The 19,299-nt window shown below is 43.1% G+C and overlaps 1 protein-coding gene across 1 annotated transcript; it reads right to left on the bottom strand.

Annotated features, from left to right (window-relative positions):
• Positions 1-1,744: 1,744 nt before the first annotated feature.
• LOC111578742 (cystatin-F) lies at positions 1,745-17,976 on the bottom strand. The gene is made up of 5 exons (XM_023285682.3): positions 17,960-17,976; positions 17,134-17,309; positions 14,901-15,079; positions 2,042-2,158; positions 1,745-1,962 (listed from the first exon to the last, which is right to left on the bottom strand). Exons 1-5 carry the CDS (start codon positions 17,974-17,976, stop codon positions 1,882-1,884), a joined length of 570 nt encoding a protein of 189 aa, XP_023141450.3. The 3' UTR covers positions 1,745-1,881.
• Positions 17,977-19,299: the final 1,323 nt, after the last annotated feature.

The raw sequence follows: 19,299 nt of genomic DNA, 5'->3' as shown, positions 1-19,299 counted from the left end.
CAGATGGAATCAGTTGCAGGTGTGAGGCTCCCGCAGCTGCACCGAATCCACTGATCAGCAGCTGCAGAGCCTCACAGACCGGCGACACACCGGTAGGGGAACAGATGGTCGGAAGGGGGCGGGGCTGGCTAGACCTATGACAGGTGTAGTGGTTAGCACTTTTGCCTTGCAGCTAGAAGATCCCTGGTTCGCCTCCCGGCCTTCCCAGGATCTTTCTGCATGGAGTTTCCATGTTTTCCCTGTACATGTGTGGGTTTCCTCCAGGTTCTCCAGCTTCCTCCCACAGTCCAGAAACATGCTGAGGTTAATTGGTGATTCTAAACTCTCCGTAGGTGTGAATGCGTGTGTGATTGTTTGTCTGTATATGTAGCCCTGCAACAGACTGGTGACCTGTCCAGGTGTCCAGGTGTCCCCTGCCTTCTCCCGAGTCCGCCCCCCCGCGACCCTAATGAGGATTGAGCGGTATAGATAATGGATGGATGGATGGTTATTAATCTATATATAGAAATTTATATAAGACTAAATATTAATCTATATATAGATATTTATATGTGACTGGATATAAACGGTCTATTCAGGCGAAAGGATTTTTATGATTTAATTCAAAAAGATAAACTTTATTTACTTAATGTTCGTGAACATTTTCATTCATCTCATATTCAACATCTGCTCACCTGATGCTGAATTTAAAGATCGATAATCAGAACTAGAACCATGAAGGTAGAACCGAGGAACCAGAACCTTCTGACGACGTTCTGATGGATCCACGAGGACCAGAACCTTTTGATGAATCTATTAGGAGCTTTTGACCAAAGAGCACCAGGTGCTAGGTTGGTTCAAAGTTGAGAGCCAGTACTTTTTTGGTTCAAATCTCGTGCCGCCCCAGAACGGGTTTGTGTTTCCATTCGGAAGGAGCAAAGTTGGAGCTGCGTCATTGCGCCACCACAAAACGTGTGTACGTACTGCGTACGTAGCCGTTCAACAGCGTTCGCGCCGTACAGAAACCCACACAACAACAATGGAGGACTTCATTGGAGTGGTGTTCATGGCTTTGCTAGTGTGTCTCGCCATCGCTGAACAGCAAAACCTTCTGTTAGGGGTTACCCATCGGCGTCGCCGTTCCAATGCCCGGCGATCACGTTTGAGAAGAAAGGTAGTTATCAAAGACGTTTGGATACTTAACAGTAAACGTGTTAGCGTTAGCTTAGCTACTTAGCTTCAACTACGCTTGCATTGATTACTTAGCGGTTAAACACGCGCAGTAAGTTGATGATCACATCTATGTTTTTAGATGTCACCCCGCCCCCTGCCCGTGACGTGCTCAGCTCTCAACTCTGGCCAAGTCTGGCCCAGCAACGAGTTGGTGCCCGAAACAGCCCCAGTTTTTGGAGCCCGGAGCCGCAGCTCCGGTGGTGGAAAGACAAAAAACCGGCGCCAAGTCGGGCACTGGCTCCGACTCCGAACGGGCTCCACCCCGGTCGAAAGCCCCTATATGAGGACCAGGATCATGAGTTCTGGTTCCAAATATTTATTTCTTTATTTGGGGAAATGAAACGTTTTCTGAACACTGAACACTAAACAGTTTCTACTATTTTCATCGAGTATTTTCCATTTATTTGTTCATATTTTCAGAAAATCCTTTTTTACGTTCATGCTTTTGGGACATTTTAATCATAATGTTGGAGATTTTAATGTTTTAAAAATATTTTCAGAAAAAACAAATTTTCTAGAAAAATCCTCAACATTTGATTCACATTTTCAACAGTTTTAATATTTTCAGGACAGAAGTTCAGAAGTGCCATCGTAGATCAGAGACAGAACCCAGAAGAAACTAAATTAGTTTGTTCTGAAGATCAGAGATGTCCAGATGTCTCCAGATGTTCAGGCTTTACACAGCAGCAGCAGTGTCTCCGTCTGGTTCTTCCAGGGAACCAACCAGACGTCAGTGTGACAACGGAACGTCTGCAGGAGACAGTAATCAGATTATTCACCTGCTGCAGTAATCAGATTACTCACCTGCAGCAGTAATCAGATTACTCACCTGCTGCAGGGGTCCTTCAGGCTGGAAGTCACAGTTCTGCAGCTTCTTCTCGTCTCGTTTGTGACAAACGGTTCTGGAAATATTCAGATCTAAGAAATACCGAAAACCTTTAACCACCTGAAACAGAGAGAGCAGTTTATTAGGAACAGACCAGTTTATTAGGGACAGACCAATTTATTAGGAACAGACCCGTTTATTAGGAACAGACCAGTCTGACCAGTTAGAAGCCGTTCACTGAACAGAAGAACATCAGAACATTTTCTGGAATAAAATCCTAAGTTGTGTTTTTCTGTCATGGATAAATGATCAGACTTCCTGGTTTCTGGTTTCCTTTTAAAGCCTGGTACCACTAAAGGTCCATTAGTTTGGACAAATATAAAGAAAACAACAGAAACAGCTGATCAGAGTTAAATTTCAGAGCTGATATCAGACATTTTCCATGTTTTCTAGATAATAACCAATCATCAATAGCTACGGCATTGTTCTGCCAGAAACAGCTTTTAGGATTCCATGTTTTCTTTTCTGTCTGTTTTAGTCCCATGATCCACACAGGAGTTAGTACTGATTCATAACCATTGTTTCTGATGACTGCAGTCATGCGTCTTGGATGTTCTCCATCAGCTTCTGACATTGTTCTGCCGTCACAGCAGCCCATTCCTGTTGCACTCATTCTAACTAATTTGCTTTGTTTTTGGGTTTGTGGTTCTCCTTTTAGCGTTTGATGATTTTCCACAGGTTTTCAGTTGGATTTAGATCTGGTGATTGAGCAGCCAAGGCATGGTTCCAGTGTTCTGGTTCTCCATCCAGGCTTTAACTGACCTTGTCTTGTTGGAAAATCCAGTCATTGGAGGCAGGAAAGAGTTTTCCAGCTGATGGAAGAAGACTGTTTTCTAGAGTAGCCCCAAACATGACCTGGTTCATTCACCCTGTTCCACCCAGACTGAAACTGCCGCAGATGGTCACTGATCCACCCCCATGTTTTACTGTAGGAGCAGACAGTCTGGTTTGTAGCTTCTCCAGGCTTCCTCCTAACCAGTAAGTTGGCTGGATGGACATCAACTGAAAACTGGATTCATCCCTGAAGAGAACCTTAGTCCAATCATCAACAGTCCAATCCTTGTGATCCCAGCAAAGAGTAACCAGCTTTCCTCTGCCTTTCCTTGATGAAGGGCTTCTTCCTGCCCTGTGGGACTTCAGACCAGCTTCAACAAGTCGCTTTCCAACTGTCCTTGAAAAACAAATCCCATTTCTCCACAGTGTCCACTCATTTTTTTGAACACTTTATTTATAGTTTATTTTGTTTCTTTACATTACATTGACATTTACAATAAACAAAGAACCAATTCCCTTCTCCTACCCACCCCTGGTTTACAGAAAAAAAAGCGCACACAAAAAAGGAAAAAAAAGAAGGATACAATAATGATTACCGTGACCATGAATTTAAAATAAATGGGTCTATAAGAGTAACTAAGTGCATCAGGTCAACATGGAAATAAATAAACAAATAAAACAAACAGGTTCTCCTTCATTTAATTGTATAGCATCGTAAATTGCACTGACACAAAGTTATATGAATGTTTTAAGATGGACACAGATTTTGCACATAATCAAAGAAAAGAGACCAGGTCACTCTAAAGTTTTCCAGGCAGTTGGCTCGACTGTATCTCAATTTTTCTAGCTGCAGCATAGAAAGCATTTCTCTAATCCAGCTGTCAAAAGAGGGAGGTTTATCTGATTTCCACTGGAGAAGGATAAGTCTACAGGCCATTAATGAGGCAAAGGCTATTGCCTTTGCCTGTGGTGCAGGGACAGTAATTTCTGGAGGAGGAACCCCAAAGATTGAAATGAATGGAGAAGCTATTAATTTTCTACACATGTATGAGAGCACCTCAGAGATATTCTTCCAGAAACTATTCAAGGACTGGCAATTCCAAAACATGTGACCTGTAGTAGCTCGACTCTGATGACATCTTATGCAGGTTGGACTGAAATTAGGATATATTTTTGCAAGCTTGTCATTTGAGTAATGTAGACAATGCAATACCTTAAACTGAATCAGGCATTGTCTAATACAAATGGATGAAGTGTGGATATTTTGTAGACAAAGTTGCCAGGACTCCTCAGAGAGTTCCATATTTAGGTCCTGCTCCCATGCTGATTTCGTTTTCCTCCATGAAAATGCGCTGATGTTTTATATTATGGTGTATATCTTAGAGATGGTACCTTTTTTTTTTATAAGGGTTTAAGGCCAGGATTTCGTCAATATTTTTACTTGAAGCCATTTGAGGTTTACAGTACTTACTAGCAAAACTTCTAATTTGTAGGAACCGAAAAAAATTAGTTTTAGGGATATTATAGTTTTTTTGTAGTGTTTCAAATGGAATGAATGTACCTTTTACAAAAAGGTCTTTAAAAAAAATACCAATCCCTTTTTATGCCACATTTTGAAAGTTGAATCAATCTGAGATGGTGGAAAGAGATGATTATTCACCAAGGGAGAAAACAAGCTCAACTGATTAATCTGAAAGTGTTTCCTAAACTGGAACCAAATCTTTAAAGAGTGCTTTACTACTGGGTTGGGGATTTGAGGATGCGTCCCTACAGGAATTGTAGAGCTCAATAGTGAAATAGGAAAAGCCGCTGAGTTATTATTCAGTTCCATGTTTGCCCAGACCGGGCCCTGGCTATTTTTCCATGTGGAAATCCAGTATGTTAACTTACTTATATTTGCAGCCCAGTAGTAGTAAATAAAACTGGGTAGACCCAGGCCTCCTGCTGACCTGGGCACCACCAGGAAGCATTTCCTCATTCGTGGCACAGATTTGTTCCAAATAAAAGCAGAAATCAAGTTATCTATTTCTTTGAACACAGATTTAGGCAAAAAAATAAGGAATCATTTGAAAGAAATACAGGAAGCGTGGTAAAATTGTCATTTTAACTGTATTCACTCTTCCAACCAACGAAATTGGTAGTAAGCACCACCGAGACAGATCTTGTTTTGTATGTTCTAGTAAGGTTTTAAAGTTAAGGCTATAAAGGTCTTTGTAATGACGAGTGATGTTTACTCCGAGGTAAGTAAATTCCTTAGCTTGGCTAAATGGGAAAGAACCAAAATCTGTTATTGTTGCCAGGTGATTAACAGGAAAAAGAGCACTCTTGGAAAAGTTTACTTTGTAGCCAGATATTTTGCCATATGCATTGAGTATATCAGTGAGCACAGGTAGGGATTGCACAGGGTTTGATAAATATATTAGAAGGTCATCCACATAGAGCTACACTTTGTGTGTTGTGTCATGTCTAATCACTCCACTGATCCTGTTATCCATTCATAAGCCAATTGCTAAGGGTTCTATGGCCAGATCAAAAAGAAATGGTGACAGGCAGCAACCCTGTCTCGTGCCGCGATACAGTGGAAAGTAGTTAGATCTCAGAGAGTTGGTTTGTACTGAGGCCACTGGTGTCAAGTAAATTGTTTTAATCCAAGAAATAAAAGTAGAGCCAAATCCAAACTTCTCCAGTGTAGTAAATAGGTATTCCCACTCCACCCGGTCAAATGCTTTTTCAGCATCTAAGGAAATTACAACCTCTGGCTGTTGGGTGGAGTGGGAAGAATGCAGTACATTAAGTAAACGGCGTATATTATAAAAGGACTGCCTACCTGGTATAAAACCTGTTTGGTCTGGATTTATTATTTTAGGTATTATTGTTTCGAGGCGTTTTGACAGAACTTTCGTGAGGATTTTATAGTCGCAGCAGAGTAGACTTATTGGTTGGTAGGAGCCACAATCACGGGGGTCTTTACCTTTTTTGGGCAGAACAATTATGGTTGCTTGAGTCATAGTTCGGGTGTAATTTTTGTACAGTGAGAATTTCCACAAAAACTTTACTAAGAATAGGGGACAGTTTGGCTGAGAAGGTCTAGTAGAATTCTGTTGGTAATCCATCTGGACCAGGTGTTTTTCCATTTTGCATAGAGCTTATAGCTTTTGCTATTTCTTCACTTGATATATCTGAGTCCATGATGGTCAGGTCTTCCAAACTGATCTTTGGAATTTCGAGCCGTTCAAAGAAGGTCTGAATCTCTGTGGGATTGGGAGAAGCCTGTGAGGTGTAAAGATTGGTGTAAAACTGTTTGAATTGTTCATTTATAATTGTGGGATGGGTAGAGATTAGTCCTCCAGGTGTGCGGATTTCGGTTATCATATGATTAGCAGAAGCTTGTCAGAGTTGGTGGGATAATAATCTGCCAGCCTCATCACCGTGCTCATAGTAAGTCTGCTTTGTTTTCAGTAGTAGTCATTCTGTATGTTTAGTGGAAGGGTCGTCAAACTCGACTTGTAGTAACAGTCTCTCTTTATACAGACTTGGGTTGGGAGAAATAGCATAATCATTGTCCAGCAATTGTATTTTCTGTGATAGTTCAGTCAGACGGTGGCCATGTTCTTTTTTTTTCTGAGATGCATATGAGATTATTTGTCCCCTAAGGAAGGCTTTAAGGGTTTCCCAGATGGTGGTATATGACATGCCTGGCGTACTGTTGGTATCAAGAAAAAAGTCAATCTGATCTGAAATGAATTTTTGAAATGGTTTGTAAGATAGTAATAGTGGGTCTAGGCGCCAAGTACGTTGAGATACGGTGTTATCTGGGAAACTGATATCCAGTTGAACAGGAGAATGGTCAGAAATCACAATACTGTGATATTCACATTTTGTAACAAAAGGGTTAGCAATTCTCCAGGGATCTGATAATTTATAAGCTTCCATTAATGACAGAACTGTGGTTGTAGATTTCAAAATCTTGTTAGGGGTCTTAGGATTGGATCTGTCCATATTAGGTTCTAACACCAAGTTAAAATCGCCTCCTATAATCAAGTGATAGATATTGGGATCGAGAAGATTTGAAAAAATGTTAGAGAAGTACTGTGAGTCGTCCCAGTTTGGGCCATAGACATTAACTAGAGCTACATCAAATCCAAATAATTTCCCCATAACCATAACATATCTGCCTTTGGTATCAGAAATTGTCTTCACTGATACAAATGGAACCCCTTTTCTTATTAGGATGGCTGTGCCTCTAGATCTATCCCCATAGCTGGAGTGGTGTATTTGGTCAATCCAGCCTTTCTTTAATTTTGAGTGCTCGTTAGTTCGGAGATGGGTCTCCTGTAAAAATATTATATCAGGCCCCAAAGTTTTTAAATGCGTAAAAACTCTACTGCGCTTAATTGGATTATGTACGCCTTTGATATTCCAGCTAACAAAACATGTTTGGCCAGAAGATAGTGCATTGGTCCTGTTCATTTAGTAAGTAACCTGAGTACAGATTGTGTCCTTGATGATAAAAAGGAGAGAGAAAAAGAAAGAGAGGGAAAAAAACACAAAAAGATAAATAATTAAATGATAAGTAAGGATATCCCTCCCACCCGTGCATGACCCCCACACCAGTGGAAGGCCGCACCCCCACCTCTACCATAAAATGAAAAAAGCACTAAAGTGCACGGAGATAACTGCTAAACTGCTGCTTTCCCTGCTAAACACAACAGAGCAATTCATCAACAATGAGAGAGAAAATAAAGGCACGTCTGTATTGGCATTAAGAGCTAACAAGATGAACTACCTGCATTCACTTTGCCTCACTCAACTCAAAAATAGCACAAAATGATCGATTGGAATTAGAGCAACCGGATTAAGAACATATGTCATTCAGACTTATTCTACTATATGTGCGAAAAAAGTTAGCAAAGGGTAAATAAGATGGCAATGTAATATTTTTTAAGACAGAAATAAAACGTACATACTCTGCCAATTCACAAAATATTAATTGTAATTATAAAGGCTTACTCTTATTTGCATGTTTGTTACCTGGTCAGTGACCCAATTACCATCTGTTTAACGTCCTGTAATGTTCTGCGTTATATACGTTTGGGCCTCCTCCGGAGTGGAGAAGGTTTTTTCCACGTTTTGGTAGGTGATCCTGAGCCGGACCAGATAGAGGATGCCGAACTTCATCCCCTCTATCTCCCGAAGCTGTCGTCTGATGTCATTGAACGCAGCATGGGCTTTGGCTGTTTTTGCGGTGTAGTCCAGGAAAACTGAGATGTTCATGCCGCTCATCTTGATCCTTTGTTTCTCTCGGGCGAGGCGGAGGATGTTTGTGCAGTCTTGGTAGTAGTGGAGATGGGCCACAATAACGCGTGGGGGACTCCCCCGTCCCGGCACCGGCAGCAATGATTGGTGCGCCCTGTCCAGCAGCGGCGCTTCTTTCAAATCAAATGCTTGTTTTAGCAGTGCCGATACAGAGGCCGGAGAGCAGCCCTGTGACTCTGGAACTCCAACTATTCTGACGTTGTTTCTCCGTGACCTCGCCTCTAAGTCATTACATTTCTTTTGCAATGCGTCTGCCACTGCAGTGAGCCGATGTACTTCTTTCTGCAGACATGAAACATCATCCGTGCAAACAGACAGACTTTCTTCCATACCTTTCACCGTGCCACACAGCGCCGACAGTTCGGTAGTGATTGATTCTCTGTATTCTTTCAGTTCGGTTCGGACTGTAGCAATGTCGGTTCTGATGGCCGCCATTTCCCCCTCAAACACAGCCAGGATCTCGGTTTTTAAAATGTCTGATAAGTCTTTACGCAGGGAGAACAGAAGCTCTTTTCTGAAACCCTCGGTGTCCATCTGTGTGGCCGCACCTTGGTCCGCCTCACCTGGGTTGGCTCTCCCAGTGGAGGCCGCGGATGGAGCAGGAGTTGCAGGCCTCGTGGTTAAAAGGGTTGTTTGTTTTCCTTTGGATGATTTGCCTGTCATTTTCAGTTTACCTCAGTACAAGGCAACTTGAGATTAAATCGCCACCGAGTTTCCTTACTGATTTGTGCCAAAAATAATACTTTTTATAAAGTTGCTCTGCGGTGCTCTGCAACCCGCGTCCTACTCCATTGCTTGCTCAGCAGCGCCCCTCATTTTTGTTTTTTAAAGTTTTTTTTTTTGGCCTTTTTTCGGCTTTATTTTCATAGGCGCAGTGAGAGAGAGACAGGAAACAGGCGAGAAGAGTTGGGGAGAAGACATACAGCAAAGGGCCGTGAGCGGGAATCAAACCCGGGCCGCTGCGTCGGGGACCAGCCCCTGTACATGGGTCGCCCGCTTAACACTTTGAGCTATACGGGTGCCCGTGTCCACTCATTTTTAAGGTCCCTGGAGGTCTGAGGACGATTCCTGACAGGAACGGATGAGTGACGGTCATCTGGTTGGTAGAAAGACGTTTCCTGACCAGCTAGCAGTTTGGTAGAACCATGCTGGGCTTGTTTATTCTTGGTGGAATGAACGGCTGTCTTGGAGATCTTCAGGTTTTTGGCTACCTGTCTCTCACTCATGATGGCTGCCTTTGTGGCTTCACATAATTCTCTAGTTTCAGGCGTTATGTGAGAGCTGACAACTTCTGAGTTATGCTACAGCTTGAATATCAGCAGGAAACCACTCTAGGCCTTTGAAATGTCCTCTTATATACCCTGGAATACAATGAAGCTGAAGTATGTCAGATAGGACATAAAATATTATTGAATCAGTTGCATTTAAAGTTGTGTTCATTGGATTCTTCAGGTAATATACCTTTAGTGGTACCAGGCATTAAAATGAACAAGAACCTGAAGAAAACAAGGGTTGTCTGATCATGTCAAATAGGACATATTTGGTGTCTCATTTTTGCCATATTGTGTCTAATTTTTGCCATTTTGTGTCTTATTTTTGACCATTTTGAGTCTCATTGTAGCAGGTCAAACAGGACATAAAGTATTCTGGAATCCGTTGCTTGTATTCTCCATCTGATAAACCTTCAGTGTTCTGATCATTTATGACTCAATCTAAAATCCTGATTAATGAACAGAACGTTTCATTGACATCAGATCTGAGGAGTCTTTAGGGAAGAAGAAAAGGACATGGCGGACACAGCCAGGGACTCTCCACCGGACACCTCCTCCTTGTCTGCCCCCCACACCTCTGAACTGGATGCAGCCAACACAACCATCATCCGCCTGAAGGCAGACATCCGTCGTCTAACTGAGGAGCTAAAAATCAAATCAGATATACTCACATCCTGCATGAACGTCGCCTTCAAGCAGTCCCGCTACCTCGCTTCAGTCCAGGCCTCCCTCCATGACACCCTCCCGTGGGTCCCCGTCAGCCCTTGGCCCTCGTCCTGCTCAACCCCAAACCAACATCCATCCTGGTCCGAGGTTGTCATTCGTGGCAGAAGCAGCTGCAATGACCACACCGTCTCCCCAGCCCGACCAAATCTCATCAGCTTTGCGGCTCTGTCCCAACCGGCCAAGCCCCGGCCCACCAACCCGGCGGCGACGCTGACCGGCGGCAACACTGACCGGCGGCGACACTGACCGGCCGCAACTCTGACCGGCGGCGACGCCTCCTCTTCCTGCAACCTGCCAGCTGCCGGAGCCTCCACGGCTCCCATCCGAACAGCCGACGGACCGCCAAAGGCTCTGGACCCCCCGACGCTGCGGATCGGCCGGCCTCGTCACCGGAGGAGGACGCCGGTGCAAAGACCACCTCCACGCAAACATGCGGTGGCCCCCGGGCTCAGCCTGGCTCCACCGGCAGGGTCTCTCCTCCGCGGGCGACCGGCAGCACTCGGTCCTCCTCCAGGGAGCAACAAACCCAGCGGTCCCAAACCCGGATACCCTCCGCAACCTTCCGACAACGTCTGCTGCGGGACGCGGTTCGCCGCCACTCCGCCGGGTCCATTGGCAAAGATTTGGACTATCATGGCAGCTGTCTACAACACGAGTTTGTGGACTCCTCATCGCCACGTCTCCATCGCTCCACCATCACATCCCCCCTCACCGACACCGAGCCACAGGGACAGCTGGCACCCGCGGCGGCTCCTCTGCACACCAGCCCCAACGCAACCCCAGCTGGAAGCCCTCCACACCACCTCTCCTGTAAGTCCACAACCTCCCATCCACCACTCGCCCCACTCTTTGCCCCCCACTACGCTCATCATTGGCGACAGTATCATGAAAAACATCAGGTTCTTTAATGCTATCACACTGTCATTCCCTGGTGCTACAGCTGCAGATATCGCTGTCAAAATTCCTTTCCTTCTCCGCTCACTCCCCTCCTCTGTACACCGCATTATCCTTCACGTCGGCTGCAATGACACAGCGCACCCCCAGTCTGAGCAGACAAAACGTGATTTTCAAAATCCGACGGACTTACTGAAAGACTGCGGAAAGTCTATTTTTATTAGCCGGCCCCTACCAATGGTAAACAACAACTCTGAGCGCTTCAGCAGACTGCTCAGCCTGAACACCTGGATTAGCTCGTTCTGCCGTGCCAGCAGAATTAACTTTATTGACAATTTTAACTGTTTCTGGAACAGGCCAGAATATTTTAACAGTGATGGTATTCATCCAAACAGGTCCGGCAGATCACTTTTAGTCTCAAATATCCAATACACCGTCCACACTTCAGACTGACTAGTGCCAGTGTTTACGTCCATCTCCTCTTCACGCTCCACTGAACCGCCTCCCAGCCACAGCGCCCCCCTCTGTCCCCACCTGGAACTCCCCCCATCATCCCCTCCAGTGCACCCACTGCCTCCCCCCTCTGGCTCCCCCTGCCTGTCACCCCCTCTCTACCAGAATTCAACAAGCTGCCAAATCCCCACCATCATCAGCTTCAGACCACCTCAGCAGCCCACCATCAGAAACTGCCACTTTGCTAACCTTCGCCCACTTCCACAGACCCCACAGCCTTGTCCCCAGAAGCCCTCCCCTAATCACACATCCACACTTCACCTGAACTTTGCCCTCTTCAACACCCGCTCCGTCACCAGCAAAGGCCCCATTCTACAATTATTCATCCTGGACAATAAACTGGACTTCCTCTGTCTAACTGAAACATGGCACAAACCACTGGACTTCTACACACTCAACCAAGCCACACCCTCCGGATACACGTACCTCAACTTACCCTGCCCAGAAGGTTGAGGAGGTGGCATAGGAGTCATCCACAAACAGGTCTTTACAACCATCCCACTTTCCATCCCCGCTCCCCCCTCCTTTGAACACCTTGTTTTTAAACAACCCGGTCCCACCCCAATGGTCACTGCTATCATTTACCACCCACCTAAACCAAACCCCTCATTCTTCCCTGACTTTTCCCACTTTGCCACCCAGCTATCAGCTACATCTCCCTCAGTCCTCATCCTCAGTGACTTCAATTTCCACATGGACAACCTTCACAGCAAATCTGCCTCTGACTTCCTAGACCTCCTACAATCACTCAACCTCACCCAGCACGTCAATTTCCCCACCCACAACCATGGACACATCCTCGATCTGGTCTGCTCCTCTGGTCTCACAGTCCTAAATATCTCCAGCTGTCATCTCTCCATCTCTGACCACCTAGCAATAACTATGGACATCAGCCTCCCCACCCCCCTGCCCAAGGAAAAACGGACAATCTTTTTTAGAAACACCAGATCACTCTCCCCCTCTGTATTCTCCGCCTCACTGACCACTGCATTGTCCATCTCCCCTCCCCCATCAATCAATAACCCCACTGACCTTATCAACCACTACAATCACACTCTCTCTTCCTGTCTTGATCAGCTTGCTCCCCTCAAATCCAAATTAGTCACTTTCTCCCACTCTGCTCCATGGTACACCCCTGAACTCCACCTCATGAAAGCCCATAAATGACAGCTGGAACGTCTCGTCAAGAAAACAAACCTGACAGTTCACCGCCAAACCTACTCCGACTTCCTCCAACAATACAAAGACGCCCTGAAATATGCACAGTCCACTTTCTACTCTGATCTGATCAATACCAGCTCCAGCAACCCCAAGTCCCTCTTCTCAACTGTCAATAAACTCCTTGCCCCCCCGGATACCGTCTCAAACTCGTTCACCACTGACAAGTGCAACCTATTCCTCTCTTTTTTCCATAACAAAATCAACTCCATCCACAGCAGCCTTGTCACCTCTCCCACTTCACTTGACCCCCCCTCTCCTCCACCAAATCCTCCGAACTTCCCCCCCTGGCCCACTTCTCGCCCGTTTCCCCCCTGGACCTGCCCAAATTCATCACTGGAACTAAAAACTCCACATCCTGCCTGGACCCCATCCCCACTGCCCTCCTCAAAAACTGCCTCCCTGTCATCTCCCCTTTCATCTCTAACATCATCAACACTTCCCTCAGTACTGGCTGTGTCCTCTCACCCCTCAAGCTCGCCTCTGTCTCCCCCATCCTCAAAAAACCTGGTTTGGATCCAACCTCCCCTCACAACTTCCGGCCCATCTCCAACCTCCCCTTCATATCCAAAACATTAGAACGTGTCGTCGCTGCCCAGTTGAAAACTCATCTCACCTCCAACAACCTGTATGAAACCTTTCAATCTGGATTCCGCTCTCATCACAGCACTGAAACTGCTCTCCTCAAGGTCACCAACGATCTCCTCCTCTCCTCAGACTCTGGACAAGTCACCATCCTCATCCTTCTCGACCTCTCTGCAGCATTTGACACAATCAATCACTCCATCCTCCTGTCCCGCCTTCAATCCTCCATCAACATCACCGGCACCGCCCTCACCTGGTTCACATCTTATCTCACCAATAGACAACAATTCATCAAGGTCAACAACTGCACATCCTCCACCGCCCCCCCGTCCCATGGTGTCCCTCAAGGATCAGTCCTTGGCCCCCTCCTCTTTATCCTGTACTTCCTCCCCCTCGGCAACATCATCCGCCGCCACAACCTACACTTCCATTGTTACGCCGACGATATCCAACTGTACATCTCCACCAACACCACCACCACCCTCCCCTCTCTCTCCAGCTGCTTGGCTGACATTAAATCCTGGATGAGGAAAAATTTTCTCCTGTTAATCTGCAACGAGACTGACCTCATCTTTATTGGACCTAAAACACTCACCATTTATTGGACCTAAAACACTCACCATTTCCCCACTCCCCCATTACCATTGATAACACCACCCTATCTCCTTCCGCTCACATCCGCAACCTCGGTGTGATATTTGACAGCAACCTCACTTTTGAACCCGACATTAATCAGATAACCAAAACTGCTTATTTCCGTCTCCGCCCCTTCCTGTCCTTCTCAGCCGCTGAAACCCTCATTCATGCCTTCATCACTTCCCACCTTGACTACTACAATAGCATTCTCTTCAGCTCCACCTCCAAAGCTCTCAATAAACTTCAACATATTCAAAACTCTGCTGCCCGACTCCTCACCCGAACCCGTTCCCATGACCATATCACCCCCGTCCTGCAGAACCTCCACTGGCTCCCCATTTCACACCGCATCCAGTACAAACTGCTTCTCCTCACCTTCAAGTCCATCCACAATCTTGCCCCCTCTTACCTTACCGATTTGCTCCTCCCCTACACCCCCCCCAGGAATCTCCGTTCATCCCACGCAAACTTCCTTTCCATCCCACACAAGCCCAGCCGGTGACATTGGGGGGACAGAGCCTTTGCCATCGCCGCCCCCACACTCTGGAACTCACTCCCCCATGCCCTCTGTGACTGCACCAACCTCACCACATTTAAATCCCTTTTAAAGACTCACCTTTTTAGATCTGCTTTCCTTAAGTGATACTGTATTTTATCTTGAACTTGATTTACCGTTTATTGATTTTAAATTAACTGTTTTGTTTTATTTTATTGTATTTTATGTAGAGCGTCTTTGAGTTACTTGTAAAGGGCTTTATAAATAAAATGTATTATTATTATTATTATTATTATTATTATTATTATTATTATCATTATTATTATTAATAAAACCCTCTAACAGAAGTGCGGTCGTGTCCAGGTGAGTTTACCTGTCGCTGGGCGCCGAGGATGGCTGATGGTTTGAAGAGGAAGGCGTCGTTTGATTGGTCGTTGAAGGAGTGGGCGGCGGCCAAGGCGACCCTCCGGAGGCTGCGGTCGCTGCTGCTGATGTTGGAGGGAGATCCGGGCATGGAGGGTCCAGGATGGAGGCCCCCCACCACGCCGTCAGCTGGAGGAGTGTCAATAAAGTTACATACAAATACCTGCTGCTGTCAATGAAGTTTAAAACAAAGATGGAAGTTTTCTGCAAATAAAACAGAAAAACTGACAGAAATCTAAAATCGCTGAGAGATCTGGGGTCCGTTTAACGAAGCAGGTTCAACAAACTCTGAGTTTAACCCTGAACTCTGAGTTGATCTACTCTGAGATAGAAAACTCTGAGTTTTCGGTTTCACAACGGCTGATTTGAGTTGGTTTAATCAACTCGGAGTAGTTTCACCCAGAGTTAAGCGCGTGCACCACAACTACAAAAAGACAGCATCAATGGAACCCCGATTCGACGAGTCACCATGACAACGGGGAAGCGGAGGACTACACCGCTTGAATTGGAAATCTTAATGCGCTTATATAGCAAGTTTGAGCATGTTTTTAGAAAGAAGTGCAACACCTGCAGCTGCAAAAGAGAGGGAGACGGTGTGGGAGAACATTGCTGCCTGGGTCAATGCGTAAGTTTAAATCACAATAATATTACAGGAAAACTGTTTGAATAGTAGCCTATTAAGTTATTTCATTTAGGTGCAATCCTGCAGGGGAGAAGCTGAAGATGAAATATAAAAACATTTTTAAAACAGGTAAGAAGTCGGCATAATCTCATGGAGCTACCTCATTTTGATCATGTTTTACATTGTAAAGTAGCCTAAATATTAAGTGGCTGTTTGACTGTGCAGTGGTTTTATCCCACACATAGCCTAAATGTCTGCATCCATATCATGTTCTGTTAAATAATTAAGCCTATTTAAACTAACACAGACTTCTACTCAGCCAACTATATATATATATATATATATATATATATATATATATATATATATATATATATATATCTGACATTATATAAAAAACTTCCATTTGCAAAGAACCGCAGCACAACACACAATATCTGCTGGGATGTGAGAGCATGACTGCGGTTGGTAATGTTGTAAATGTAAGGACGGATGAGGTTGTATGTAGATTATGGACTGTGACGTAAACAGTACCGCTCTAAAAGATACTTGTCCGGAAATGTGAGAACATCTGTGTGTGGTCTGATAACAATCTCCCGACGCATTTTTAATTCTCTGTGCAGTAATGCTGCTCCTTCATCTACTGGATCGTTCATAAAAGGACATGACATTTTGACACACGGCAGAACTAGACTTCGCCAAAACTCGCCAGCTGACTGAATGAATGAATGAGGAAATCTAATAGCGTGTGGCTGAAAGAGGGCGGAGACTGAGAGAAACTCAAGGTTTACTGACCAGGTTAGATTCATAGACTCTGTTACTATGGTAACTGACCGAGAGCTTCAGTTACCTCTCTTTGTGAAACAGGCTAGAGTTACCCCTCTGTCTCTGGTTTGAGTTACCTCCCTTTGTGAAACGGAAAACTCTGAGTTTCCCTCATTTCAGGGTTAACAAACTCAGAGTTTTCACTAAACCTGCTTCATGAAACGGACCCCTGGACTGATTCTGACCATTTTCTAACTGACAGTTTGTGTTGCAGACAAAAACAAGACACAAAACGACAAAAATGAAACACAAGATGTTTGTCATTTTATATCTTTGTGTTGCAGTTGTATGTCTTTGTGTTGTAGTTTTCTGTCTTTGTGTTGCAGTTTTCTGTCTTTGTGTTGCAGTCTTCTGTCTTTGTGTTGCAGTGTAACTCTGCGTTGTGTTTGTGGTCTCTGTAGTTTCCTGTTGCCTCATAAGTGGTGGTGACGCTGCGTTCAGGGACTCTCCACTGAGTCAGGAAACTCGGCTTCTCTAAACGTTGCAGTTGACAGCTGGTGGATTCAGCTTCTCTGATAAACTCATCTTTTTTTTCTAAGACGCCTGGAAACCTGAAAGGACTCAAATAGACACACAAAGACTCAAACAGACACACAAAGATTTAAACAGATGCACAAAGACACAAACAGACACACAAAGACACAAAAAGATGCACAAAGACACAAACAGATGCACAAACACACAAACAGACAGACAGACAGACAGACAGACAGACAGACAGACAGACGTTTGTTACCGATGGAGACGATCACAGTGACCAGCAGCAGCGTCTTCATCTTTCTGCTTCCTGTCAGACTCTGTGACCTCATCAGACGCTCTTCCTGCACCTGTCCACTTCCTGGTTCCTGGACCTGCTGATGCTGACCAATCAGCTCAGGCTCTGCCTCCTCCTTGTGAAGAGTGTGAAGAGTACTACAGAGAAAAAAAAGATAAATTTAAGACGCAGTGTTCTAGATGAATAGAAAGAACATTATAGATAAAGATACAGGAATATTATAGATTAATATAATGAATATTTTAGATTAATATAAAGAATATTGTAGATTAGTATAAAAATATTTTAGATTAATATAATGAATATTATAGATTAATATAAAGAATATTATAGATTATTATAATGAATATGATATTAATATAAAGAACATTATAGATTAATATAATGAATATTTTAGATTAATATAAAGAATATTGTAGATTAGTATAAAAATATTTTAGATTAATATAATGAATATTTTAGATTAATATAAAGAATATTATATATTAATATAAAGAATATTTTAGATTAATATAATGAATATTATAGATTAATATAAAGAATATTTTAGATTAATATAAAGAATATTATAGAAAAATATAAAGAATATTATAGATTAATATAATGAATATTAGATTAATATAAAGAATATTTTAGATTAATATAAAGAATGTTATAGATGAAGATATAGGAATATTATAGAGTACAGTTTTTTTTTCAATTGCTAACATGCATTGGTCAAAACTGAAGTCACATGTTCAAAACTCTTAACACAGTCTGCAAAAGAAGAAGTCCATGTGGACCGAACTGTGAATCACATTCCATTGCTTTCACACAAAATGCATTCAGTGACCACAGTCACCAAAATTCATCAACTCTTTTCTCAGTTACTAATTCACCACCTGCAAAACACTATACTTTTACAGCACATTTTTCAAATGCTAACACACTTTGTTCAAAACAGTTCAAAACACAATCTAACCAAAATGATGGGGGAAAAAACATAGGGAATTTCTGCTGCAGCCACATTGAAATCTATTGAAAATCATGTAAAATATTGCCAATAAAAATAAATAAAAAGATTATGTTATTCCAAACACAGCTGAGTGTAGTTGTCAGCTGAAAACCGATTCAGGTGATCTGTGTTTGGCCTCATGAGAAACCATATAAAAGGAGTAGCTTCTGATTGTTTTTCCTTAGGAAATATGGATCAGACAGCACCGGTTCAGCATTTTTTGTAAGGTCCCAAAGTACCTATGCAAAGGCACAGAGAAAATACGTCAATGTTCTTGAAGTAAATTGCTGCATTCCTGATTCATTCTTGTTGCAATATATTACAATAATTTACAACACTCAAAGTGCAAAGATCTTATTTTATAATAAAATACTGATTTATCTAAAAATAAATCATTCTAACTTGAAAGGTGAAAATTTATTTCATGTAATGCTCTGTTGTTGTTATTTTGTGGTTCAGTGTGCTGAGAGTGACAGTGTTTGTTTCCAAAGTGAGACTATTTGCTAGTGTTGTGGTTGAATGGGCTTATTTTGAGACATGTATGAAGTGTTTGTTGGTGGGAAACAGTTTTGCGGACGAGATTAACTGTTTAGCTGAGATGCATGATGGAAATGCAGGCTGTGTTAAGAGTTTTGAACATGTTACTTCAGTTTCGACCAATGCTTGTTAGCAATTGAAAAAAAAAGTAATATAATGAATATTCTATTAATATAAAGAATATTACTGATTATTATAAAGAATATTATATTAATATAAAGAATATTACTGATTATTATAAAGAATATTATATTAATATAAAGAATATTATAGATTAATATGAAGAATATTATAGATTAATTTCTATAAACATTATATATGAATACAAGTTACCCTACTCATTTTCCTATTAATCACAATAGAACATGATATATAACAGAAATGTTCCTGACTCCTGTAATGCTGCATATAGAATATAAGTATGTATATATAAAACACTGATGGAGCTCATGAAGTATTTAAAGTGTAGGACATCAGACTGAACGTAGAACAGACAAAACCCAGTGGATTCAAATCGTCCCTCAGATGTTCTCAGATCTGATAAATTTTCAGATTACTGGAATAAAAACAGCAGATTTTCTTTTAAGAAGCTGAAA

Source organism: Amphiprion ocellaris, chromosome 16 (assembly GCF_022539595.1).
Source record: "Amphiprion ocellaris isolate individual 3 ecotype Okinawa chromosome 16, ASM2253959v1, whole genome shotgun sequence".
NCBI lineage: Eukaryota > Metazoa > Chordata > Actinopteri > Pomacentridae > Amphiprion > Amphiprion ocellaris.
Note: the sequence above shows the minus strand (reverse complement) of the source record. Positions and strands in the feature narration are given on the sequence as shown.